The sequence below is a fragment of the Gallinula chloropus genome (genome assembly GCF_964237585.1).
Source record: "Gallinula chloropus genome assembly, chromosome: 26".
Classification (NCBI taxonomy): domain Eukaryota; kingdom Metazoa; phylum Chordata; class Aves; order Gruiformes; family Rallidae; genus Gallinula; species Gallinula chloropus.
The window spans coordinates 3,895,883-3,923,422 of record NC_140111.1 but is presented as its reverse complement, the minus strand read 5'-3'; the positions used below and the strand labels follow the sequence as shown (position 1 = coordinate 3,923,422).

The 27,540-nt window shown below is 43.0% G+C and overlaps 1 protein-coding gene across 1 annotated transcript; it reads left to right on the top strand.

The window, feature by feature from the left end:
• Positions 1-27,419, top strand: LOC311201094 (M1-specific T cell receptor alpha chain-like; the record flags this gene model as incomplete). Its single annotated transcript, XM_084275400.1, has 6 exons — positions 1-149; positions 704-768; positions 22,890-23,153; positions 23,601-23,648; positions 25,551-25,656; positions 26,643-27,419. The coding sequence occupies 6 exons, from the start codon at positions 1-3 to the stop codon at positions 26,671-26,673; spliced, it is 663 nt and encodes a 220-aa protein (XP_084131526.1). The 3' UTR covers positions 26,674-27,419.
• Between the last annotated feature and the right edge of the window lie 121 nt (positions 27,420-27,540).

Below are 27,540 nucleotides of genomic sequence, written 5' to 3'. Positions count from 1 at the left end.
ATGCTGTGTGAATATAACACCGGCTATAAGGTGACGTTTGGCTCAGGGACCAGACTGTCCGTCAAGCCCAGTGAGTGTGAAGCTTTTTTGTATCCCCTCTATAAAACCCCTCGAATTGTGGCCCAGGTTATTCGAGTGGGACCTGTTTGGTAATGTGGCCTAGTACTGTCTGACACATGGGGTTCTGATGCCAAGCTGGGAGGTCTTCCATGATTCAGTACAGACATGTTTTCTTTGATTTTTCCTTGGGATTCAATTTGCCACTGACCTCGTTAACAGCCAGCTAGTTGTTGTGTTGGAATGAAAACACAGAATGCTCTTCAGCAGCCAAAAGTCAGAAAATGAGGAATCCAAGAAGCCTTTGTGAGAACAACCTCAGGCTAGGAAACCATCCACAATGACTAGTTGTAGGCACTATATTTTGGGTAGAACAATTGGAGCTACCTAAAGTGTTGTCTGTTAACCAAGGAGCACGTTCTTCCCATCTCTGATGCCAGAGGTGGCTGTAATGGAATCTAGTTGTCCCCATGCATTTGAACACAGAAAAATGTATTCTGCAAAGAAAGCTAGAAGAGGCCTGTGGAAAACTGTCTGGGTTGTTACAGGTTCTCTCAGAGACAGATCCATGAATGTAGCCAAGGCCTCCAACCCCCACTGAGGTGGCTGAATGAAGAGGCCCATTTTGTAAAGTCCTGTCACACAGTGCTAGTACCGGAGGATGGGGAAAACTCGTGTGGGGGAGTGGAACCAAACTTCTCATTGCCCCAGGTGAGCTGTCTCATCTCTGAGTCAAGATGGACTCAATATCGCTAATAGTGTACTCTAGCCTCCAAAATAACAGTGTAGTGGCTTGGTGGAGCAATTTGGGATGGTTTTAGTGTTTCCCTGGAAAGAAGCGTTAGACTTTAACAAGTGTGCACCAGCAAAGCTTCCCTCCTGGGAAAAGGAAGCAAGTGAAAAGTCAAAACCAGCAAGTTAAATAGAAGAACAAAGATGAGATGAAAAATATAATGGTCTTCAGCAAATGGTGCAGTGTTGTTTTGTTTTGTAAAGGGAATCACCTTGTGGCTCATCTTTGTGGTATTAATAAGACAATAGTGTGGGAAGGAAGAAGCAGCATTAATGGATGTGGAGGTAAGATGTGGTGCATTGCAGGCATGTGCATGAAGAAGCTGTAGGATTTCCTCGAGGAATGTTCTTCAGGTGTTTTGTGGTGGCTTGAAGTGTAGAAAGGGTTTTGCTATGGCAAACAACTACGTCTATGAATACCTACTCACTTATGTCTGGACAGGGAACCAGGATCCCAGTAAAATCAAGAAAGATTTCTGAGAATTGGGGCGCTCAGTTGTTCAGTGGAAAAATTCAGCCCACCTAAAATAAAGGAAATGTTTTCTAAGAGAGCAATTCAGTGCAGTTCAGAAACAGGCTGTTGCCAAAAAAAAAGTAGTAAGAGTGCTGTCTTATTACTACAGAATCTGCTGGATATTCTAGAGGAGGAGAAATGCAAATTACAGAAACTGGGGGACTTCTTGTAAGGGAACACTTGAAACCCAGCAACTTCTGTAGGTGCATGCAACTTATTTTCCTCCTGTGAGTGGTTTCACACTTGGAACAGTCTAAGCAAGCTTTGTGCCATGCTTTTCCTTCCAGAAGTTTCATAAACACATTTGTAGCAGGAACTAACCTTTCTTCAGATATGTGAGCTTTGCAACTTAGGCAAATGCCTAATGATGGGTTAGATGCACTCAGGTTTGAAAAATATTCACAGAAAAATCTGTAGACAATCTCTTCATCTGGAATAGAATTAGGAATAAGAAAATTGGTTCCCAAGTATAAACATGGGAGGATTTCTCCAAACCCGCTTGGATTTGGAGATTGCTAATTAATTCATGAATTGACTATGATCATAGAATCATATGATCTCATGCTCCATTTAATTTACAAGCTCTTAAGACACAAGTGTCTTTTGAGGGTCTATTTAAAGAAGGATGCTTGTCTTGAGAGTGACCTGTGAGTGAGGTTTTGATGCACTGTGATCTGATGTCTGGTTTTGTGCAAATGCATTTTTCAAGTTCTGAATGAATTGGTTTACAGATCTTCCACCTTTTATCATGCAAAACAATGTAGTTCTGCAAACTGGGAGGGCTTCTAGACATAGCTGGATAAATTAGCCAAATGTTGCTCTAAGGAATTTCTTTCTGTGGTTTGGTTGTGGTGGGGTTTTTTGTGGGGTTTGGTGGTGTTTATTCATTTATTAGCTCAGATGCAAACTTATGTGAATGCATGGCCTGAAATGAATTTCTGGTATTTAATGCTTCTGCATTATTCTTTTCAGTGTTTTTCACAATATTCATACAATGCTTCTACCTCAGACAAGTCCGGTTGCATGAGACGAGCTCACATTCAATGGCACTAAGCTGTGCCAAGGCAAGTTCAGATTAGATGTTAGGAAAAAAATGTTCACTGAAAGAACAGTTCCAGGACATGGAACAGGCTGCCCAGGGAGGTGGTTGAGTCACCATCCCTGGATGTGTATAAAAAAAGGGTAGGTCAGGGACTCAGGGATATGGTTTAGCCTAGGACAGGAACAGCTGTACTCGAAGATCGTAAAGGTGTTTACCAACCAGGTGATTCTATGATTCTGTGCTTTGGCAGTGACATTCCACATCAGAGTGGAACCCAGCAAATATTAGTTAATACAATGTGAAGTGCAGCCTGGAAAGGAGGGAGGACATTGCAAGGGAAGAGGGCAGAATGGTAGCACAGCGTGGTCAGACCAAATTAGAAAAGCCATGGCAGAAACATGCTTTTGCTCTTTTGCAAAAGAAAACAAGACCAAAGGCTTTTGTCACTCTGTCCTGAAAATCTCCACTGCCAGTGACTGATAGGCATTCCCAGGCATCAAGCTAAGGAAGTCATCCTTGCTTTTTGGTACTTCCCTACTCTCGGAGTTGCAGTTCCCAAGGCACAGGCTGTCTCCCGTTCGAGAGGCTTGTCCCTCTCCTCACAAAAGAAGTCCAGAGCATGTGAGGGAGCAGACTGAGCCTTGGGTTCTTGTCAGGGTGTGTAGCACTGTGCGAATAGCAACGTAGGGAAACTCCAGTTTGGTCCAGGCACAAAGCTCCGTGTTCTGCCAAGTACGTTTTCTTCTCCTGCTTCTGCACTCTGTGCTGTCTGCTCTTGCTGCATTCCCACTCTTTTGCAACTTAAGGTCATAAGGAGAAGTCAGAGGTGCAGGAGAAAGACAGGGAACGTTTGTTTTTTCTCTAGATGTGGCATGGCTAGGTAAAGGTTTGGGGAGAGGTGCTGCTTCTGAGGGGGCTTCCTGGTCTTTTTGTAATGGAAGGAAATGCTGTGTGATATACCTCTGGCAGCACCAAGCTGACCTTTGGCTCAGGGACCAGACTGTCCATCCAGCCCAGTGAGTGTGCAGATTTTTTGTATCTCCTCTACCAAAATCCATCGAGTTGTATCCCTGATTATCCAAGTAGGACATTTTGGAAATGTGGCCTCTCATAGTGTGGCACATGGGGTCCTGATTGCAAGCTGGGAGGTCTTCACATTAGGACGTGTCTGACTCCGAGTGACAGTCGGGTTTTTGTAATTGGGCAGTGGGTGAACAGCTTTGCCAGGAATTTGGGAGGTTTTGTCATGAGAGGAAATGCTGCATGACCATGGGATCTGGTGGTGTCTGGCTTGATCCAGAACACACCTTCTTGCTCCTAGCTTGTATGGGACAGAAAAAGTGGCTGCACACCTGATGCCAGGATACCATATGGAGGCTTTCCTATGCTACTGCATCCCCAAGGGGTTTCTGTGGCTGTAGGAATCACTGCCACCCTTCTGCTGCCTTTGCCCCTCGTAGCCTTGGCAAGGCTGGGCAAATTTCTGGGGCTTTCTGGGTTTTTTTGTAATGGAAGGAAACACTGTGGGATTATGTTTCTAACAAGCTGATGTTTGGCTCAGGGACCAGACTGTCCATCCTGCCCAGTGAGTGTGAAACTCTCTTGTGTGTCCTCTTTCCAAATCCTCACGTATCCAGCAGAGCAGCCTCTAGACATATTTCTTTTATGCGTGTCACCTTCCACAGGGAAAGGAGAAAATGGGTGCTATTTCAAGGTACTCTTGTGCTGAAAAGCAGTTCCAGGTGGAGGACTCCTGTGATTTAGAGAAACCTGGTGTGGGCATGGTGCTCCAGGATACTGATAGTCCGACAGCCAAGAAGGATAGAGGGCAGTTTAAGACAGAGAGACAGGCTGACCTCCTTGTGCTCAGTACTTGTGTATGGCTGTAGAGTGTCTTGGGGAAAACATAAAGAGGGTTCATGTCAGTAAGTAAGACTTTCAGGTAAGTCAGGCAAGACTCCAGAGCGTGCTTGGTGCAAAGGCTTATCAATAGACGTGTCCAATAGCTTTCCCCAAGGAAATTGATTTTCTGAGCACAGCCAGTGAGATAAAAGCACCAGATCATTACGATATTTGCTTTCTGGATGGTTGTGGTATTTAGAGTGAAAGCAGGAACATAACATGGCTGAGCAGCCAGCACTTGCTGGAGGGACCCTCAAAACAGAGAAGTAATTGACATTGCCCATCAGTGACTCACTCTGAGGACATGCAGCAGGTTTCCGATTTGAAGTGAGCATCTCGCGTGCTCCTCACAGAAGAAGTCCAGAGTGTGTGAGGCAGTAGACTAAGCCTTGGGTTCTTGTCAGGATGTGTAGCACTGTGTGAATAACAACGCATGGAATTACCAGTTTGGTCCAGGCACAAAGCTCCGTGTTCTGCCAAGTAGGTTTTCTTCTCCTGTTTCTGCACTCTGCGCTGTCTCCCCTTGCTGCAATCCCAATCTTTCGCAGCTTCTGGTCATAAGAAGTCGGAGGTGCAGGAAAAATACAGGGTGGATGTGTTATTTCCCTAGCTGTGGCATGGCTGGTTAAAGGTTTGGGGAGAGGTTCTGTCTCTGAGGGACCTTGCTGGGCTTTTTGTTATGGAAGGAAATGCTGTGCGATTACAGTCGGCTTCTCTAAGGTGACGTTTGGCTCAGGGACCAGACTTTCTGTCCAGCCCAGTGAGTGTACAGCTTTTTTGTATCTCTTCTATCAAAACCCCTTGAGTTGTGGCCCATAGGTACTCAGCTGCACTATAAAATGTAAACGTTTCATTTTTCTCCCTTGTTCTTTAGTGGTGAGGACCTTGTGAAGTGAACAATGAAATTCTCCAGAATCCCCAAGGTCTTGTCTTGAGTGTTCCCATTGTTTTGGTTTCTTCTGTGATATTTTACAGTGTTTAGGTTAATCTAAATGAGAGATTCTCCCTTCGTTCTAATATGCAGTTTGGAGGTGTGTAAGATCTCCCAGGTTATTCAAGTAGGACATTTGGGAAATGTGGCCTCTTATAGTGTGACACATGGGGTCCTGATTGCAAGCTGGGAGGTCTTCACATTAGGACATGGCTGACTCTGAGTGACAGTCAGGTTTTTGTAGTTGGACAGTGGGTGCACAGCTTACCCAAGAATTTGAGAGGTTTTGTCATGAGAGGAAATGCTGCGTGACCATGGAATCTGGTGTGTATAAAAGTGTCTTTGGCTCTGCAATGAGACTCAAAATTAGGCCAGGTATGTCTGACACTGCTTCTATGCTCTGCGTCCTTTGCGACCATTTCGTGATGGACTTTGCTTTCAGGGAATGTTCTGGCCTGGTCCTGACTAAGCCTTCTTGCTCCTAGCTTGTCCGGGACAGACAAAATGGCCACACACCTGATGCCAGGATCCTGTGTGTAGGTTTTCCTATGCTACTGCATCCCAGAGGGGTTTCTGTTGCTGTAGGAAGCACTGACACCCTTCTGCTGCCCCTTTTGGCCTTGGCATGGCTGGGCAAAGGCTTGTGTACAAGTGCTGCTGCTTCTGCAGTGGCTTGCTGGGCTTTTTGTTATGGAAGGAAATGCTGTGTGATTACAACTCCGGCTACAGAAAGGTGACATTTGGCTCAGGGACCAGACTGTCTGTCCATCCCAGTGAGTGTTCATTTTTCTATGTGTCCTTTCTCACAAGTAGTGAACAATCCACTCCAGGTGGGCAGTTGTGTTGGTTAGATCATTCCAGCAAGAATCTCGTGTTGCCGTGTCGTTGAGTCTGAACTCAGCAGAGCTGGGCAAGATTGTGCAAAGCAGGATATCACAGTGTAATACTGGAGGTTTTGTTAAACTTATATTGGGAGCTGGAACCAGACTCAGAGTTTCTCCAGGTACGTGTGAGTCCTCAGATGTGATTCCTCTTGGAAGCACTTCTTTGACTTTGCGAGTTATTTTGCCTAGTTCCTCACTCCACTAGATATTAGGAACAGGACTATAAGTTTTCAACTGGTGTGGCTAAGGAAGTGATTTCCATGGCTGTATATATATTTTCCCTTCCCTATTCCTGATGATGAAACAGCCATAGGAGCCTTTTTACATATGGAAGAATATTTTCCTTGGAAATATAAGAGGAAGGGGGCTCGTAAATAAAAAATCCTCATGCAGAGAACCAAAGGGGAATGGTGAAAACCAGCATGATGCAGCAAAGTGCAGAGTGCTGAGTCTAGTCTCATAAACCTGTAGCAGGTAAAGAAGTCTTTGGAAGAGGACTTAAATTGAAAGTTGTTCTGATAAGTAGACGGGATCTTTTCAATTGACCCAATACAAGGCTGGAATGGACTGGAAATGTTACACTTTGACAATGAATTAAGTATCTTCAGTTTCGTTGTATTCTGCATCACACACATGCTTTTTCATTCCATTGGGAAAAATGAACGTATCTGTTTAAAAACAAGCCCCCCCAAAAGTTGCCAATTTGTCGATGAATTTTGTGGGTGACCAGTATGAATTTACAGCTGCAGAACTGAGAACTTATTCAAACATGGGTTGGAGAAGGGTAGGAGGGAGAATGAGGGAGGTAGGTCCAATATCAATCTTCATGAAAGCAACAGCGAATATGATATAATGTAATGGAAGGAAATGCTGTGTGAATACAGCCAGCTACAGCAAACTGACGTTTGGCTCAGGGACCAGACTGTCCATCCAGCCCAGTGAGTGTGCACATTTCTTGTGTGACCTTTATCAAAACCCCTTGAGTTGTGGCCTGTTATGTAGTCAGTTGCAGTATAAAATGGAATTGCTTCATTTTTCCTCTATTTCTCTTCAGTGATGAAAAGCTTTGGGAGTGAACAATGACATTCTCCCAAATCCCCAAGGTCTTGTCTTGGGTGTTCACATGATTTTCATTTGTTCTGAGATATTTTAGTGTTTAGGTTAATCTAGATGATTGATGCTCACTTCATTCTATACACAGTTTGGAGGTGTGTAAGATCTCCCAGGTTATTCATGTAGGACATGTTGGAAGCATGGGCTGAGCAGGAAGAGAGGGATGCGTGATACAGCTGTGTGTAGGTTTTTGCAAGTGTATGTGGCACTGTGGGACTCCACATCCAACTGGAAAGTTGTCTTTGGAAGTGGGACACAACTGGCAGTGCATCCTGGTAGGCATAAATGCAAACAGGAGGAGAAAGGACAGGAAAGTCACATTCCCCTACCCAGACAGATCCTTCCAGGCTGTGTTTTGCACAGGGACAGAGCTTGTGTGTGGGCTGGTGTGTGTAGTGGGAGATACAGCATAGGGAAGAGAAGAAGACATTTTGATGGCAATGGTAACTCCTGGCTTGAAATGCCTGGAGTTGATGGAAAGGAGCTGATGTCCTAGAGATTTATTGTAGAGTAATTGTCATGAGAGCTGAGGGTTCAGCTTCTGTGGAACCAAGCCAGCAGTTCGGATCCCCAAGAGCGGGGATTGCCTTTCTCCCTCAGGACGTAGATAATCTTGTATTCGTGTGGAGCTGACCATTTAATGATGAACTTTGCTTTAACGGAATGTTTTGCTTGGTCCAGAACAAACCTTCTTGCTCCTAGCTTGTCTGGGACAGGCAAAGTGGCCACACACCTGATGCCAGGATCCTATGTGCAGGCTTTCCTATGCTACTGCATCCCAGAGGGGTTTTCTGTTACTATAGGAAGCACTGCCACCCTTCTGCTGCCCCTTTTGGCCTTGGCATGGCTGGGCAAAGGCTTGTGTACAAGTGCTGCTGCTTCTGCAGTGGCTTGCTGGGCTTTTTGTTATGGAAGGAAATGCTGTGTGATTACAGCTCCAGCTATGGCAAGGTGACATTTGGCTCAGGGACCAGGCTGTCTGTCCATCCCAGTGAGTGTTCATCTTTCTATGTGTCCTTTCTCACAAGTACTGAACAATCCACTCCAGGTGGCCAGTTGTGTTGATTAGATCATTCCAGCAAGAATCTTGTGTTGCCATGTCGTTGAGTCTGAACTCAGCAGAGCTGGGCAAGATTGTGCAAAGCAGGATATCACAGTGTAATACTGGAGGTTTTGTTAAACTTATATTGGGAGCTGGAACCAAACTCAGAGTTTCTCCAGGTACGTGTGAGTCCTCAGATGTGATTCCTCTTGGAAGCACTTCTTTGACTTTGTGAGTTATTTTGCCTAGTTCCTCACTCCACTAGATATTAGGAATAGGACTATAAGTTTTCAACTGGTGTGGCAAAGGAAGTGATTTCCATGGCTGTGTATATATTTTCCCTTCCCTATTCCTGATGATGAAACAGCCATAGGAGCCTTTTTACATATGGAAGAATATTTTCCTTGGAAAGCCAAGAGGAAGGGGGCTCGTAAATAAAAAATCCTCATGCAGAGAACCAAAGGGAAATGGTGAAAACCAGCATGATGCAGCAAAGTGCAGAGTGCTGAGTCTAGTCTCATAAACCTGTAGCAGGTAAAGAAGTCTTTGGAAGAGGACTTAAATTGAAAGTTGTTCTGATAAGTAGACGGGATCTTTTCAATTGACCCAATACAAGGCTGGAATGGACTGGAAATGTTACACTTTGACAATGAATTAAGTATCTTCACTTTCATTGTATTCTGCATCACACACATGCTTTTTCATTCCATTGGGAAAAATGAACGTATCTGTTTAAAAACAAGCCCCCCCAAAAGTTGCCAATTTGTCGATGAATTTTGTGGGTGACCAGCATGAATTTACAGATGCAGAACTGAGAACTTATTCAAACATGGGTTGGAGAAGGGTAGGAGGGAGAATGAGGGAGGTAGGTCCAATATCAATCTTCATGAAAGCAACAGCGAATATGATATAATGTAATGGAAGGAAATGCTGTGTGAATACAGCCAGCTACAGCAAACTGACGTTTGGCTCAGGGACCAGACTGTCCATTCAGCCCAGTGAGTGTGTACTTTTCTTGTGTAATCTTTATCAAAACCCCTTGAGTTGTGTCCTGTATGTAGTCAGTTGCAGTATAAAATGGAATTGCTTCATTTTTCCTCTATTTCTCTTCAGTGAAGAAAAGCTTTGGGAGTGAACAATGACATTCTCCCGAATCCCCAAGGTCTTGTCTTGGGTGTTCACATGATTTTCATTTGTTCTGAGATATTTTACAGTGTTTAGGGTAATCTAGATGAGAGATGCTCACTTCACTCTATACACAGTTTGGAGCTGCGTAAGATCTCCGAGGTTATTCATGTAGGACATTTTGGAAGCATGGGCTGAGCAGGAAGAGAGGGATGCCTAATACAGCTGTGTGTAGGTTTTTGCAAGTGCACGTGGCACTGTGGGACTTCACATCCAACTGGAAAGTTGTCTTTGGAAGTGGGACACAACTGGCAGTGCATCCTGGTAGGCATAAATGCAAACAGCAGGAGAAAGGACAGGAAAGTCACATTCCCCTACCCCGACAGATCCTTCTAGGCTGTGTTTTGCACAGGGACAGAGCTTGTGTGTGGGCTGCTGTGTGTAGTGGGAGATACAACATAGGGAAGAAAAGAAGACATTTTGATGGCAATGGTAACTCCTGGCTTGAAATGCCGGGAGTTGATGGGAAGGAGCTGATGTCCTAGAGATATATTGTAGAGTAATTGTCATGAGAGCTGAGGGTTCTGCTTCTGTGGAACCAAGCCAGCAGTTCGGATCCCCAAGAGCGGGGATTGCCTTTCTCGCTCAGGACGTAGATAAGCTTGTGTTCGTGTGGAGCTGACCATTTAATGATGGACTTTGATTTAAGGGAATGTTTTCGCTTGGTCCAGAACAAACCTTCTTGCTCCTAGCTTGTCTGGGACAGAGAAAGTGGCCACACACCTGATGCCAGGATCTCTTAAGCAGGCTTTCCTATGCTACTGCATCCCCGAGTGGTTTTCTGTTGCTGTAGGAAGCACTGCCACCCTACTGCTGCCTCTTTTAGCCTTCTCATGGCTGGGCAAAGGCTTGTGTACAAGTGCTGCTGCTTCTGCAGTGGCTTGCTGGGCATTTTGTTATGGAAGGAAATGCTGTGTGATTACAGCTCCAGCTACAGAAAAGTGATATTTGGCTCAGGGACCAGGCTATTCGTCCATCCCAGTGAGTGTTCATCTTTCTATGTGTCCTTTCTCAAAAGTACTGAACAATCCACTCCAGGTGGCCAGTTGTGTTGGTTAGATCATTCCAGCAAGAATCTCGTGTTGCCGTGTCGTTGAGTCTGAACTCAGCAGAGCTGGGAAAGATTGTGCAAAGCAGGATATCACAGTGTAATACTGGGGGTGTTGGTAAACTCACATTTGGAGCTGGAACCAAACTCAGAGTTTCTCCAGGTACGTGTGAGTCCTCAGATGTGATTCCTCTTGGAAGCACTTCTTTGACTTTGCGAGTTATTTTGCCTAGTTCCTCACTCCACAAGATATTAGGAATAGGACTAAAAGTTTTCAACTGGTGTGGCTAAGGAAGTGATTTCCATGGCTGTATATATATTTTCCCTTCCCTATTCCTGATGATGAAACAGCCATAGGAGCCTTTTTACATATGGAAGAATATTTTCCTTGGAAAGCCAAGAGGAAGGGGGCTCGTAAATAAAAAATCCTCATGCAGAGAACCAAAGGGGAATGGTGAAAACCAGCATGATGCAGCAAAGTGCAGAGTGCTGAGTCTAGTCTCATAAACCTGTAGCAGGTAAAGAAGTCTTTGGAAGAGGACTTAAATTGAAAGTTGTTCTGATAAGTAGACGGGATCTTTTCAATTGACCCAATATTAGGCTGGAATGGACTGGAAATGTTACACTTTGACAATCAATCAGTTTTGTTGTATTCTGCATCACACACATGCTTTTTCATTCCATTGGGAAAAATGAACGTATCTGTTTAAAAACAAGCCCCCCCAAAAGTTGCCAATTTGTCGATGAATTTTGTGGGTGACCAGCATGAATTTACAGATGCAGAACTGAGAACTTATTCAAACATGGGTTGGAGAAGGGTAGGAGGGAGAATGAGGGAGGTAGGTCCAATATCAATCTTCATGAAAGCAACAGCGAATATGATATAATGTAATGGAAGGAAATGCTGTGTGAATACAGCCAGCTACAGCAAACTGACGTTTGGCTCAGGGACCAGACTGTCCATCCAGCCCAGTGAGTGTGCACATTTCTTGTGTGACCTTTATCAAAACCCCTTGAGTTGTGGCCTGTTATGTAGTCAGTTGCAGTATAAAATGGAATTGCTTCATTTTTCCTCTATTTCTCTTCAGTGATGAAAAGCTTTGGGAGTGAACAATGACATTCTCCCAAATCCCCAAGGTCTTGTCTTGGGTGTTCACATGATTTTCATTTGTTCTGAGATATTTTAGTGTTTAGGTTAATCTAGATGATTGATGCTCACTTCATTCTATACACAGTTTGGAGGTGTGTAAGATCTCCCAGGTTATTCATGTAGGACATGTTGGAAGCATGGGCTGAGCAGGAAGAGAGGGATGCGTGATACAGCTGTGTGTAGGTTTTTGCAAGTGTATGTGGCACTGTGGGACTCCACATCCAACTGGAAAGTTGTCTTTGGAAGTGGGACACAACTGGCAGTGCATCCTGGTAGGCATAAATGCAAACAGCAGGAGAAAGGACAGGAAAGTCACATTCCCCTACCCAGACAGATCCTTCCAGGCTGTGTTTTGCACAGGGACAGAGCTTGTGTGTGGGCTGGTGTGTGTAGTGGGAGATACAGCATAGGGAAGAGAAGAAGACATTTTGATGGCAATGGTAACTCCTGGCTTGAAATGCCTGGAGTTGATGGAAAGGAGCTGATGTCCTAGAGATTTATTGTAGAGTAATTGTCATGAGAGCTGAGGGTTCAGCTTCTGTGGAACCAAGCCAGCAGTTCGGATCCCCAAGAGCGGGGATTGCCTTTCTCCCTCAGGACGTAGATAATCTTGTATTCGTGTGGAGCTGACCATTTAATGATGAACTTTGCTTTAACGGAATGTTTTGCTTGGTCCAGAACAAACCTTCTTGCTCCTAGCTTGTCTGGGACAGGCAAAGTGGCCACACACCTGATGCCAGGATCCTATGTGCAGGCTTTCCTATGCTACTGCATCCCAGAGGGGTTTTCTGTTACTATAGGAAGCACTGCCACCCTTCTGCTGCCCCTTTTGGCCTTGGCATGGCTGGGCAAAGGCTTGTGTACAAGTGCTGCTGCTTCTGCAGTGGCTTGCTGGGCTTTTTGTTATGGAAGGAAATGCTGTGTGATTACAGCTCCAGCTATGGCAAGGTGACATTTGGCTCAGGGACCAGGCTGTCTGTCCATCCCAGTGAGTGTTCATCTTTCTATGTGTCCTTTCTCACAAGTACTGAACAATCCACTCCAGGTGGCCAGTTGTGTTGGTTAGATCATTCCAGCAAGAATCTCGTGTTGCCGTGTCGTTGAGTCTGAACTCAGCAGAGCTGGGCAAGATTGTGCAAAGCAGGATATCACAGTGTAATACTGGGGGTTATGGTAAACTCACATTTGGAGCTGGAACCAAACTCAGAGTTTCTCCAGGTACGTGTGAGTCCTTAGATGTGATTCCTCTTGGACGCACTTCTTTGACTTTGTGAGTTATTTTGCCTAGTTCCTCACTCCACTAGATATTAGGAATAGGACTATAAGTTTTCAACTGGTGTGGCAAAGGAAGTGATTTCCATGGCTGTAGATATATTTTCCCTTCCCTATTTCTGATGATGAAACAGCCATAGGAGCCTTTTTACATATGGAAGAATATTTTCCTTGGAAAGCCAAGAGGAAGGGGGCTCGTAAATAAAAAATCCTCATGCAGAGAACCAAAGGGAAATGGTGAAAACCAGATGATGCAGCAAAGTGCAGAGTGCTGAGTCTAGTCTCATAAACCTGTAGCAGGTAAAGAAGTCTTTGGAAGAGGACTTAAATTGAAAGTTGTTCTGATAAGTAGACGGGATCTTTTCAATTGACCCAATACAAGGCTGGAATGGACTGGAAATGTTACACTTTGACAATGAATTAAGTATCTTCACTTTCATTGTATTCTGCATCACACACGTTTTTTCATCCATTGGGAAAAATGAACGTATCTGTTTAAAAACAAGCCCCCCCAAAAGTTGTCAATTTGTCGATGAATTTTGTGGGTGACCAGCATGAATTTACAGCTGCAGAACCGAGAACTTATTCAAACATGGGTTGGAGAAGGGTAGGAGGGAGAATGAGGGAGGTAGGTCCAATATCAATCTTCATGAAAGCAACAGCGAATATGATATAATGTAATGGAAGGAAATGCTGTGTGAATACAGCCAGCTACAACAAACTGACGTTTGGCTCAGGGACCAGACTGTCCATCCAGCCCAGTGAGTGTGCACATTTCTTGTGTGACCTTTATCAAAACCCCTTGAGTTGTGGCCTGTTATGTAGTCAGTTGCAGTATAAAATGGAATTGCTTCATTTTTCTCTATTTCTCTTCAGTGAAGGAAAGCTTTGGGAGTGAACAATGACATTCTCCCGAATCCCCAAGGTCTTATCTTGGGTGTTCACATGATTTTCATTTGTTCTGAGATATTTTACAGTGTTTAGGTTAATCTAGATGAGAGATGCTCACTTCATTCTATACACAGTTTGGAGGTGTGTAAGATCTCCCAGGTTATTCATGTAGGGCATTTTGGAAGCATGGGCTGAGCAGGAAGAGAGCGATGCCTAATACAGCTGTGTGTAGGTTTTTGCAAGTGCATGTGGCACTGTGGGACTTCACATCCAACTGGAAAGTTGTCTTTGGAAGTGGGACACAACTGGCAGTGCATCCTGGTAGGCATAAATGCAAACAGGAGGAGAAAGGACAGGAAAGTCACAATCCCCTACCCCGACAGATCATTCTAGGCTGTGTTTTGCACAGGGACAGAGCTTGTGTGTGGGCTGGGGTGTGTGGTGGGACATACAACATAGAGAAGAAAAGAAGACATTTTGATGGCAATGGTAACTCCTGGCTTAAAATGCCTGGAGTTGATGGGAAGGAGCTGATGTCCTAGAGATTTATTGTAGAGTAATTGTCATGAGAGCTGAGGGTTCTGCTTCTGTGGAACCAAGCCAGCAGTTCGGATCCCCAAGAGCGGGGATTGCCTTTCTCCCTCAGGACGTGGAAAAGCTTGTGTTCTTGTGGAGCTGACCATTTAGTGATGGACTTCGATTTAAGGGAATGCTTGGCTTGGTCCAGAACACACCTTCTTGCTCCTAGCTTGTCTGGGACAGAGAAAGTAGCCACACACCTGATGCCAGGATCTCTTATGCAGGCTTTCCTATGCTACTGCATCCCCGAGTGGTTTTCTGTTGTTGTAGAAAGCACTGCCACCCTTCTGCTGCCTCTTTTAGCCTTGGCATGGCTGGGCAAAGGCTTGTGTACAAGTGCTGCTGCTTCTGCAGTGGCTTGCTGGGCTTTTTGTTATGGAAGGAAATGCTGTGTGATTACGGCTCCGGCTACAGCAAGGTGACGTTTGGCTCAGGGACCAGGCTGTCTGTCCATCCCAGTGAGTGTTCATCTTTCTATGTGTCCTTCCTCAAAAGTACTGAACACTGAACAATCCACTCCAGGTGGCCAGTTGTGTTGGTTAGATCATTCCAGCAAGAATCTCGTGTTGCCGTGTCGTTGAGTCTGAGCTCAGCAGAGCTGGGCAAGATTGTGCAAAGCAGGATATCACAGTGTAATACTGGGGGTTATGATAAACTCACATTTGGAGCTGGAACCAGACTCAGAGTTTCTCCAGGTACGTGTGAGTCCTCAGATGTGATTCCTCTCGGAAGCACTTCTTTGACTTTGCGAGTTATTTTGCCTAGTTCATCTCTCCACAAGATATTAGGAATAGGACTGTAAGTATTCAACTGGTACAACGGCAGTGATTTCCATGGCTGTGTATGTATTTTTCCCTCGCTATTCCTGATGATGAAACAGCCATAGGAGCCTTTTTACATATGGAAGAATATTTTCTTTGGAAAGCTAAGAGGAAGGGGGCTCATAAATCAAAAATCCTCACGCAGAGAACCAAAGGGGAATGATGAAAACCAGCATGATGCAGCAAAGTGCAGCGTGATGAATCTAGTCTCATAAACCTGTAGCAGGCAAAGAGGACTTTTCTAGTCTATGTATACCAATATTTTAATATATCAAGCCTCCTATTGACCTTTAAATATCCCTTCAACTGAAAGTATTTTATGTTTCCATTTCCATGCAGATGCCACATATTGGATCTTTACGGTTCCTCAGTACAGTTGTAATATGGAGTGGGTTAGTGTCATATCATGACGCTCTGTATAAATACTGGATGCTCAGGAAGTTACCTTTTCATTGCTAATAATACCAAGTTTGTAATCACATCCAACTACTTTTGGGCACTGTGAAATTACCTTGGCCCTCAGTATCTCTGTGAAGTTGGACACACATTAGAATTGAAGCTTTGAAACTCTTGAAGAAGAGTGTGACTGACTGTGAGGGGAGGAATATCTACCCAGACAGAGGGCAAAGATGTCAAGAAGCAAAGTTCATTGGTTAATTACTTTTGTGGAAACATGGAAAAGTGACTCTGATCTGAAAATAATTTCTGCAAGTTAAAGGAGCTATTAATTAAGGCTCTGCCTGAGTTCATGTACATGTCCTCAAATTTACTGTTATGGTCATATCTGCATGCGACTGCTCCAGATCTCATTCTGGTCACTCTGTAGATTCTAAGAGCTTTCCAAATGCATAATAAAAAAATCCATGTTTAATGACAGAATAACCAACGATCTCCTTGACACAAAGAAATTGCATAACAAAAAGTGGGTTTTCTACTTAAAAGCAGAATGGCAAATTTGCTCTGGAAACACCCTTAACTAATTCAGTTGGCAAATCCAAGAGAATGTGGTGATGGAGTTGTACTATACCGTTGAGCACTAGGTGAGCTATGAAGCAACAGTAAATAAACCAATTTTTGGGAGAGGAATCTGACTGGCAGACCAGATAAATAAGGAATAAGATGAAAAATAAATCTTGTGATCGTGGCTTTCTGGGAGCAGTGGGAAAAGTATGACATTCGTTAAGGAGCAGATGTATAGGAGTTAGAAAGATGCAAAATTCCAAATGAAAAGCAAGTCAGTTGGAAAAAAAGCCCTAGACAGATCAATCTGTCTAATCATAGAGATAGATAGGATTTCTTCTGGTGGATTTTTTTATTCCACTGAATATTGTAAAGGCCTGTGCTATTGTGTGAGTATGGAAGTGGTTACAAACTCACATTTGGATCTGGGACAAGACTTCTGGTTTCACCAGGTACACTTATCTTGACTTTTTGCATCATTTGCAAGGGTGCTGTGGATCTGGGAAATGGCAGCTGTCAAAGGCTTAGCCTGAGGTCTCACCTTAGCCAGCCACACAGCTGTCCAGTATTCCTCTAGGCAGCTGCAGGCTGACATGTGCTCTTCCATCAATTGCATTCCTGTGATAAGACAAAGCCTATTTTTGTTCTTCTGTCAAGTCATGTGAATTTGTTCTGTCCTAGGGGTAAGTTTGTGCCACTTCCATTGGCCTCAGGCAAAGTCATGGGTGATATAAGTCAGATTAAAATGCATTGAAATACAAGAACAGCTATAATATTTATGTTGCTGGACATGAACAGGCAATATATACTCACAACTCAGAAAGCCCACTGTATCCTGGGCCACATAAAGAGAAGCTTTAGAGGTGATTTGGCCCTCTGCTCTGGTGAGACTCCCCTGCAGTGGTGCATCCAGCTCTGGAGTCCCCAGTGCAGGAAAGACATGGAGCTGTTGGAGCAAGTCCAGAGGAGGGCCACAAAAACCACTGGAGGGATAGAACACATCTCCTTTGAGGAAAGGCTGAGTGAGTTGGGGTTGTTCAGCCTGCAGAAGGGAAGGCTCTGGGGATACCTTATTGCAGCCTTTCAATAAAGAGGGCTTATAAGAAAGATGGGGGCAAACTTTTTAGTAGGGCCTGTAGCAATAGAACTAGGGGTAGTGGTTTTAAAATAAAAGAGGGTAGATTCAGATATAAGGAAGACATTGTGATGAGGGCAGTGAAACTCTGGAACTGGTTTCCAAGAGATGTGAATGCCCAATCCCTGGAAACATTCAAGGTCAGGTTGAATGGGACTCTGAGAAACCCAATGAAGCCAAAGATGTCCCTTTGCATTGCAGGGGGGTAAGACTGGATTACCTGTAAAGTTCCCTTCCAACTCAAACCATTCTATGATTCTATGATTTAGAAAATATCTACTTATGGTGGTTATCACCCTTTTAGTTGGACTTTGATTGTACCAGAATCCCAGCAAGGAACATTATACCTAAAAAAATGTTAATATTAGTGTTGGGAATGATAATTGGACTACATTTGAGCTGGGATGTCTGATGTGCAGACACTGTATTACCCACTAACCTTGTAAATGGATTCTGCTTGCAACTGGGACATGAAACCAGATTTGCTCAGCTGTTTCAGCTACAAGGCCACACTTAATGCTTACTCCTTCTACCACATATCTTAAGTAAGTGAGAGTATATGAATCCAGAAGTAATAGACTTAGAATAGAGTAATAGAATAATAGAGTTAGTGGCCTTTGCCACTGGCTGTGCATGTCTAAGATCAAGAGTCACAATATGCCACTGAAAATTGTAAGGAGATTAACTATAACCAAGGTCAAACAGGCTCTTGCAAAGGTTTCCTGGGTCGTGTGAATTACAGGGGTGGAAAAGAATACAAGCTGACATTAGGAAAAGGAACCTTGCTGGTGATCAAGCCACATGGGTGGTAAATGGTGAAATATTCAGGAGAAAACTTGGACTGAAAGGCAATGGCACTAACTACATGGCTTGGTGAACACGAATTTTAGTTGATGCCACAGATAGAAAAACATAGACTGTTCTTAGTGCTGTCCCAGAAGGTGTAATACATAATTTTACACTGTGAATGAATGAACATTTTTTAATTGATCACCCTGATTCTGATCCTGCTAATTATCTAGTAGATTTCTTTGGTGCTTTAAAATGACTTAATTCATTTTGTCATTACACTTTTAAGATATTCCCTGCTCTGGAATGTCTGTTGACCTGGCAGTCAGTGTGCATTGGGGAAACTTGTAGAGCTTTTTGTAGAGATTGACACCAGTGGGTCAATCAGGGTCAAACTCACGTTTGGTACTGGGACCAAACTTCTTGTTACTCCAAGTAAGTTGAGCTTTCAGTTCAATATTAACACCAGGATTGGCAAAGGTACTTTCAATGGAAGCATGTTGCAACTTCTTTTTGGCTTCTTTTGACAAAAAACAGCTGGAATAGCAATGCAGTCCTGAAATCCAAGGAGTGCTTGGCTCTAGTGTGGCAGTGACCCACTGCATGAAAGAACAGCTACAAAAGGTGGTGATGTTCACGTAGTTTTAATAGCCGTGGCATGACCCAAGCTGTTCGAACACGGCTGAATGCTATCTAAAAAGTGTAGCACTTTTATATAGTTTCTAGCCATTAAAGTTTTCAGGCTTAATTTTTTTCATCTTTTATATAATATCTGGAGGATATTCTTACTAATAGCTTAGAGACTGGATTTTCTAACTCTTAGCCTAAGACAAAATGTCATCCTCTGGCTTTTCCATATATTTTGGATGAGGAACTATTGGAATATGCATCTGGTAGGCAGGAATTTATTGCAAAGGTATCTTGTTGAGTGGAAAACTGGAAAAGACAGTAAATTTGTGTTTTGAAGAGGGACTAGATTCAAGTAAACTCAGATGAGTAAGATTTGGAGAAGATTATGAAGATATGAAAGTGGGAGCAGTGATCACTGGTTAGTGTTTCTGAATATGTCTACCTTTATGGAGAAAGAACATAAGGTCTAGAGGAAGAACGGACAAAGGAATGAAGGCTGAAAGAAAATGAACCCAGGACTACTTCTTAACAGTGCTTTTGAAGATGGAGCATGGAAACTGGGAATAGTGGGAAATGAGACAGCATTATCAGTGTCTTAGGTTAATGATGTTGGCAGATCACTAACTTCTGAGTCCTGTCACACTAGTAGTGTTTTGTCTTTTGACTGAGGGAGAAAGAAATCAGAAATGCCTCTGGGTTCATGTTTAAGTCTTAGTTTCATGCTACATTGTGATGAAATTTCCCAGGTGATTTAAAGTATAGAATTTACATTGATTCGCACTGGGGTGCATGGGATACTGGAGCTGGGAGAGTGATTTTTGGAAATAGCACATGGCTACGATCCCAAATAAGTTATCTAATAAAATGTACCCATTAAATAGACTGATAAGGAAATGGTATCATTCTGGTGTACATCTGAGACAATTCCACAAGTGACTCTTTGATATCAACATAAAAAAGATCTTCCACCTGGTTTTAGGAAGGGACTTCAAGTTGACTCTTTTTCTTTTCCTTACTGATTAAACAAATGTTTGGGTATTTTTAAGCTGGTGCTACAAGTTTCTTTTTCTTGAGTTGAAATTATTTGAATTCAGGGTTGTATTAGATGATTTTTAAAGGTCCCTTCCAACTCAAACCATTCTATGATTCTATGTTTTTTTCCCAAGAAACTAAATCTCTGCCATATAAAATGGAAAACTTGTTCTGGCAATTAAAGCCCACTGTGGTTTTGGAAGAAAAAACACGTAAAATTATTTTATGAGAATGAGATGTTCTCAGGAGGTTCATGAGCAGCCACTATATGTCCTTTTGTTTCCAGACATCTGTTACATAGATATGTTCAGCCATCTCATTCGTTTATAAGCTATAAAGAGTGGATTAGGTGAACAGAATTGCTCCTTCTGACCTCCTAAAATCTTCCCTTGACATTGTTGGAAGTAACATAGTTGTCTCTTCCCTAGTTTATCTGGTGCATGAATTAATCTATACATTGCTTCCCAATATGAAATTTAAGAAAACAACTTCTCAACTTTTCCTTAATATGAATACATGCTGTAAACCCAGGATTTATAGACTGATGTAGCCAAGTGAATTACAGAGGTGATAAACATATTTTGGGGATGGAGACCAGAATTATCCTTGAAACCTCTAAGTGAAACAGCATATTCACATTTCCAAATACTGAATCTCTGCATAGAGTCCCTGAACTTTGGATGACTTGGCTGATGCTGGACTAGGACTGGCTTCTTTTGTCTGTCACCTCTCAGCACTAAAGTCTAGAGAAGGGTTTAGGTACTAAATTTGGACATCTAGTTTTGCTGTAGATATCCTAGTATCCATGCAGAGCTGGCAGATTTTACAAAGGACCACTGGTAGGCCTTTTGGAACCTCCATTGGAGGACACCCAGCAAGCATCATTAAAATGCTTGTTAAGTCACTGAAGTTGCTCCTCTGGAGCCAACATTTGCCTGTGTGAGTGTGTGAGGGGGTATATATATTTTCTCTGAGTTGGGACATAGCTCCAGGTTGACTCTAGCTGTGGAATATCATTCTCAGGCTGATCAAAGGTCTCTAATACCAATTCAGTCTGACCAGAAATTCAGACATTTTTGTTTTGGAGAGAATGGAGAGTGAAATAATAGATTTGTGTTAAAACAAATAGTTTTGTGTTAAAAGAGTTCCAGATTTCCAGTTGTCTGGGAAAAAAAAAGGCATAGGTTTCAGTCTGAACAGGCTTCTACTGTGCTCTCCCTGAAACCAGCCTCTGGAATCGGTTTTCTCTGGTCAAGGATAGCATTCAAACGCTTTCTGTTCTTCCATTTGGAAGGTATCTTTCAGTAAAGCTCAAATCAGTAAGGGTGGACAGCTCAGAATATCATGCCTTGCTTCTCAATCTTTCCTGCAAACACAGGTCATAAACAGCAATACAGCATCTCCAGCACATCCGCCAACTTATTAAGACAGATAAACAGGAAACACAGGTCACGGTGCTGTGGTTATAATAGCTGGTATTTACCAAGAATGCTGTCTGCAAACTTTCATAAGACTGTGCAAATATGCAAAGGAACTTATCAGAAAAAGATTCCAGTACCAGAACAAACCCAGCAGCCACTCTGAGCAAGAATGAGAAATGACTATTCTGCAAAACAAGCACTGCTGAAGCTCCCTGAAAAAAAAACAGATTTATTTTTTTAATCTGCTCAAGATAAAAGCATTGCACAGACTGAAAGAGAGAAAAACACCCCAGTTTGGAGACAGATGGATATATAACCCTCCAGAAAACATAGTACTCATTACGAGAGAACAGAACGTCTCAATCAATTCCTCCAGGTTTTTATCCATGTACTCCATGGCAGTGATGTACCCTGGTTCATCTGGAGTTTATACAAGGATCTACTGTGAAGCTTTTTATTTGCTCCCATCTTCTTCTCCCTAGCAAATGATCACTGAAATCCATTTCCAAAACAATAACTGGGAGTATGGGAGATAGGAAGTGGGGTGGAGGAGACAGAACATATGGTACACTGTATTCTGCATAGTTGGGAAAGAAACAATCTCATAAGGTTTTCCAAAGCCAAGGCACACTGGGATAGATGAAATACAATTCAGGAGACAGTCCATAGAACAAATTGTTAGGCTTTGTGGATTAGGTTTGTTGAGATCATAGTTGACAACTGACAATGGAAGAGATGAAAAAGCATTTATCTCAATGATGGAAGCAGGGCCTGCACTTCCATAATATTTTATGACAGTTTCTAGAAGCCAAGATTTAGTCCAAACTTCCATCTTGGGAAGAAATTAAAAACTCTTCACGAGGGAGGTGTCCTTAGCATTCCTGTGATATTCATCAGTGTGGTGTGTGAACAGGGACAAAGCAAATATTAATCTAAACCCTCAACCCTGTATGATCCCAGTTTGTCAGTTTAGAAATGTGAACTGACGCTCCTGTTCCAACCTGTGATTGTGAAATCCAATGGAAAATGCAGCCAAAGGGTAGCTGAGAGCCCAAAATCTGCATCTTCACTATAGTTTGTCTTTAATGATATTTCATGTGTTCATGGTTAGAGTACTGCAATGCCCATAACATTATGGGTATTATGCATGTTCATTATGCATGAAGAAAGATTTAAGAAAGCACCTTCTCAAAGAATCATATTTCAAGAGCTGGACAAGATGAAATGTATGCTTAGAGTACAAGTTTACAAAGCTAAATGAGCAAAAAAAGGTTAACCACAGGTAGAGTTTTGATATGTATGGAAAATTCTACACTAACTGGCTTGCTAGCAGAATTTTAAGCAAGCCCAGACTGCAGAGTAGACTTGAATGAGTTGTTACAGTAGAATGACTAGGTTACATATGGACATCTAAGGTGTGGATGCCTACATGAGTATCATTTGAGATGTTCTAGGTATCCTGCCTGGCCACACTCTGTGTCTCCCACACAACATAGTCAACATATGTCTCATGTAGCTTCTGCATCATCTGCTGTTGATGCTTTGGTTCTCTAAAGGTGTCCTAGCACCACATGCCTATAATCAGGCAACACCCCACTGGAATAATAGAAAAACCTCCCTACCTAAGAGTCTGTATGTTAATGCTGATGGAACTGTGTATTCTGTGTATTCTCATCTAATGTCTCTTCTCCATTTTCAGATGTTACTGCATCACCTTCAGTCTACAAGCTGGTCTCTAAAGATGACGAGGATTTGGAAATGTGCCTTATCACAGATTACTCCCCTAAAAACCTTAATCTTTCTGTGTCTGAGAAACCATCAAATGTTGTTGTGGAGGTGGAAACATCTGAGGGAACACGGGAAGCGAGCTACCTGTCAACCTACTGGAAGAAGAAGGATGAAATGCAGTGTGATGCAACACATGAGGGCTTTGGCCAACTGAAGGGCGAGGATCCTCAAGATGGTAATGGCATTGTTGGGTGTGTGTATTGGGCTAGAGGTGGTCTGGTCTCTGAGTAGGAGCAGGACTTGTTGACATCTCTCGACCTTGTAAGCAATGCTGAATTATGGTCCCACACTCCAGAGGAAGGTTGCCTTGTTACCTGTGTTTTCTTTTTGCCTTCCTCCTTGATGGAAACAAGATTAAGGGTCTGTAGACTGGTACAGTTAAAGCAGAAAGTTCTTAAAATGACACTGTGGGGGATATAAAGCTTGAAATTCCATTGTCCAATGGGACACTAAAGTTTAATTAGATCATATTTTATGTTTGCCCTGAAAACTGCAGAAAATAGGTTTTATGGGAAGGTTTACTGCCCAGAAACTCAAATCCAGCTCTTCTAAGTACAGTAATCTTTATGAACTTCTAAAGTACATTTCTGTTATTAATTAAATGTATTGTTACTATTTGCAGGTGCAGGCACTGTCTGTGTTACAGGGATGTCTCCGTACTTCAAGACAGGTGTGTACATAGCATTTTAGGAGTAAAGCTTGCTGTGATTAAAGGAAATGTATCCCCCAAGTTCACAGGATCATAGAATGGTTAAGGTTTGAAGTAACCTTAAAGATCATTAAGGTCCAACCCCACTTCTATGGGAAGGGACACCTCTCACTAGACCAGGCTGCTCAAGTCCCCATCCAATCTGGCTTTGAATGCTTCCAGGGAGGGGGCAGCCACCACCTCCCTGGGCAACTTGTTCCAATATCTCACCACCCTCGAGGTGAAGAATTTCTTCCTAATATCCAACCTAAATCTATCCCCTTCCAATTTTAAAACCATTCCTCCTTACCTTATCACCACATGCCCTTCTAAAAAGTCCCTCCCCAGTTTTCTTGTAGGCCCTCTTCAGGTACTGGAAGGCTGATATAAGATCTCCCCCGTGAGCCTTCTCTTCTCCAGGTTGAACAACCCCAACTCCCTCAGCCTGTCTTCATAGAAGAGGTTCTCCAGCCCTTTGATCATGTTTGTGGCCCTGCTCTGGACCCATTCCCACAGTTCCATGTCCTTCTTATGTTGGGGACTCCAAAACTGGACACAGTACTTGAGGTGGTGTCTCATGAGAGCGGAGCAGTGGGACAGAATCACCTGCTGGCCATGCTCCTTGTGATGCAGCCCAGGACACTGTTGGCCTTCTGGGCTGTGAGCACACATTGTTGGCTCGTGTCGAGCTTCTCATCCACCATCACCCCCAAGTCCTTCTCTGCAGGGCTGCTCTCTATCACTTCATCTCCCAGCCTGTGTTGATGATGAGGATTGCTCCGACCTAGGTGCAGGACCTTGCACTTCTTGTTGAACCTCATGAGGTTCATGAAGTTCTTACTAATATTCCCTGTTTTCAAAATTCCTGTTGGAGCAAAAAGCTCAGACTGGGAATTTCCACAAAGGCCCCACATGCTTTAAACATCAAGGTTGGAAGCCATTGGGTTAATGTAGTCGTACAGATCTGAGCTGGTAATTTTATGTAACCAGTGTAGCCAGTGCCTACATGTTCTTACTAGGACTAGCCAAACAGCTACTCCCATTGCACAACGATTTAAGGTGGTGAGTCAGTCTTATTGTACGTCTTGATGCATTTCAGACTTCAAAAGTAGTGCTTTTATTTTTGGGTGCACAAACACTTAGTGAACAAAATAAATAAGCAGGTGGTTTCTGCAGTGCAGGCTTGCACTAAAGATGCAGAGCATCTGAGCAAGCTTTGCTTCAGCTCATGACCGTGGGAGTCTATTACCGGTGCTGGAGCACAAGCAATTGCTGTTCCTGCTAGTTCAAAGGAGCTGAGACCTGCCTCTGCACTCGCCCTGTTTGCAGAAGAGCTTGCACTTCTGTGAATGTGACACCTTGCAAAAAAGAGGAAAGTTACCCAAATGTTTCCAAAACAACACTTCAGAGGAACACTCATCAGTAAACTTGGCTGATTTGAACAGTCATTTCAGAGAGACGTTTTCAAAGGTGAATGGAAAATGACTTTTTGATGACAGGTCCCAGCTTCCCCCACGTAGAACAATATTTTTCAGACTTAGTGGTCTTGGAACAGAAAATATTCCCCCCATCTTAATAAATTTTAGGAAGAAGGAGGGTTGCCTTCAGCATCCTGGGTTCATAATACACTGCATCTAAAAACAGCTACATGGTTGGCAGACTTGCATGTAGAATAATGAGATGGTTATTGAAAGGCCCTTGAAACACTAACTGGAAGAAAAGAAAGTATCTTAGTGAGACAGACCTGCTCACTGTCTCATCATCTATCCTAACTGACTCAAAAGGACAAGGTGGAACAGCTTCACTAAGAAATGCTTTTGAGTCTGTCTGGTCGTGAGGATGGCTTGGTTCTCTTGTGACTTTCATTCTCTCTTACTTTAACAGATGAAAGACTGAACTTGCTGTCTTTATCACATCTGTGCCTGAAAATAATTTTAATGAAAGGAATTGTTATCAATGTGCTTCTGACGATGGTTGTGTGGAAAAAAAAGTGAGTATGGATGGGGGGTGGTAAGGCCTCTGACAGAAAACATCTGAATCAGTTCATTAACTACAGATGTTCCTGCTCTCTGTAGTTTATGCAGTCTACCCATTCACTTTTGTATATCAACAGTAAAATCCCTTTGCTCCTTTGGCCATAGCATTGTTTTTGCTCACCCCTCAAGTCTATTTGCTTTATCCTTAAAAAATTAGCTGGTTTCTTATTTCTAGACATTTCTCCCCTCTTTTTCTACACCCATCCTTTCCCTTGTCTGCATTCATTCATGCATCCATCAGATTCATCCCCTGACTAGTCCACAGCTGGGAAAGTTTGATGCTTATCAACTTAAAGACCCCAGACTTACAGTCATAGAATAGAGGATGTTAGGCTGGAAGCGACCTTTAAAGGTCATCTAGTCCAACTTCCCGCAGTGAGCAGGGACACCTCTAACTACTTCAGGTTGCTCAGAGCTTCCTCAAGCCTGAGCTTGAATGTCTCCAGGGATGGGGCCTCCACCACCAATCTGGGCAACTGGTGTCAGTGTCTCACAGAATCATCACAGTGTCTCACCACTCTCAGAGTCAGGAACTTCTTCCCAAAGTCTAATCTAAACTTACCTTGGTCTATTTTAAAACCATTGCCCCTCATTCTATCACAACATACCCTTGCAAAGAGACCCTTCCCAGCTTTCCTGTAGGTCCCCTTCAGGTACTGGAAGGCCGCTATAAGGTCTCCCCTGAGCCTTCCCTTCTCCAGGCTGAATTTAAAACAGTTTAAGATTTGGCTTTGTGTTTCGTTAAAGCCCAAGTATCTCGACCTGTCTTCACACAAGAGGTGCTCCAGCGCTCTGATCATCCCTGTGGTCCAGACATAATGTGTTAGTTTTGGCCCAGTGTTTCTTTCTCCTCTTCCTTTTGCCTAGACATTTAGGTATAACTGTGTGGGTCCACCTGTATCCCAAATAAGGATTCAACATACCTTTATTTTTGTTACAGGCATGAAAGTAACCAGATGGTGCCATCCTGAAGTAGCAAGAAATGTACTGAGAAATCTTCTCCAGAGCATCTGTGCAAGAGGGAACACAGGCATTCCTGCTGAAAGGGATGTCGCTTGCTGTTTCTATGCATCTCACCTGCCATTACAGTCTAAATTGCTTTATTTACATTGTTATAAAAGTACTAAAAATAAGCTTTACATTCTCTGCATTCTGCTCTCCCATATACATGATTCATTTAGCATGACAATACCTTTTTTTTTTTCGCATGAAGCATGGTTTGCCATAAGTACAAATTGCCAAATATATCCTAAAAAATCAAACTTATTCCAGGTGTGTATGCACCAAGTCCTGCTGTTGTTTGTTACATCAGAGCAAGGCCTTTTTTTTCCCCAAAAAAGATACACTGCTAGGTCTCTTCAAAGTCCTTCAGTGAAATTATCACTTCATTATCACAGAAAAAAAAATTGGCTTTCACTGTTTTTTGAAGTCTATCTGGCCATAATTTTTTTCCTGGTTTTAAAACAGCTTAAGATTTGGCTTTGTGTTTGGTTAAACAAACCCAAACCTACTTTTGCAACCTTTGCTCAGTTCCAACAACCTGAGAGTTCCCAATTCCTTTCTATAATCATTGCATAAAACTGTACTGAAATATTTACCTGTCCATGTGTGCACTCCTTGGAAACAGCACATGCATGTGGAATTTGTATTCTTCAATTGTACAGGCAACCACCCTGATGTCTTTAGGCCTTTGGCTGCTATTAAACAATTATTATCATAAAATAAGAAACGCGTTTTACTTTTTTATCTGTGGTTTGAGGGACTTGTTTTACCCTTCAGATGAGCTTTAAGAATGAGCCTGGCCTTTGGGGTGAAGGAGGGAACAGCTGTCTGGATGT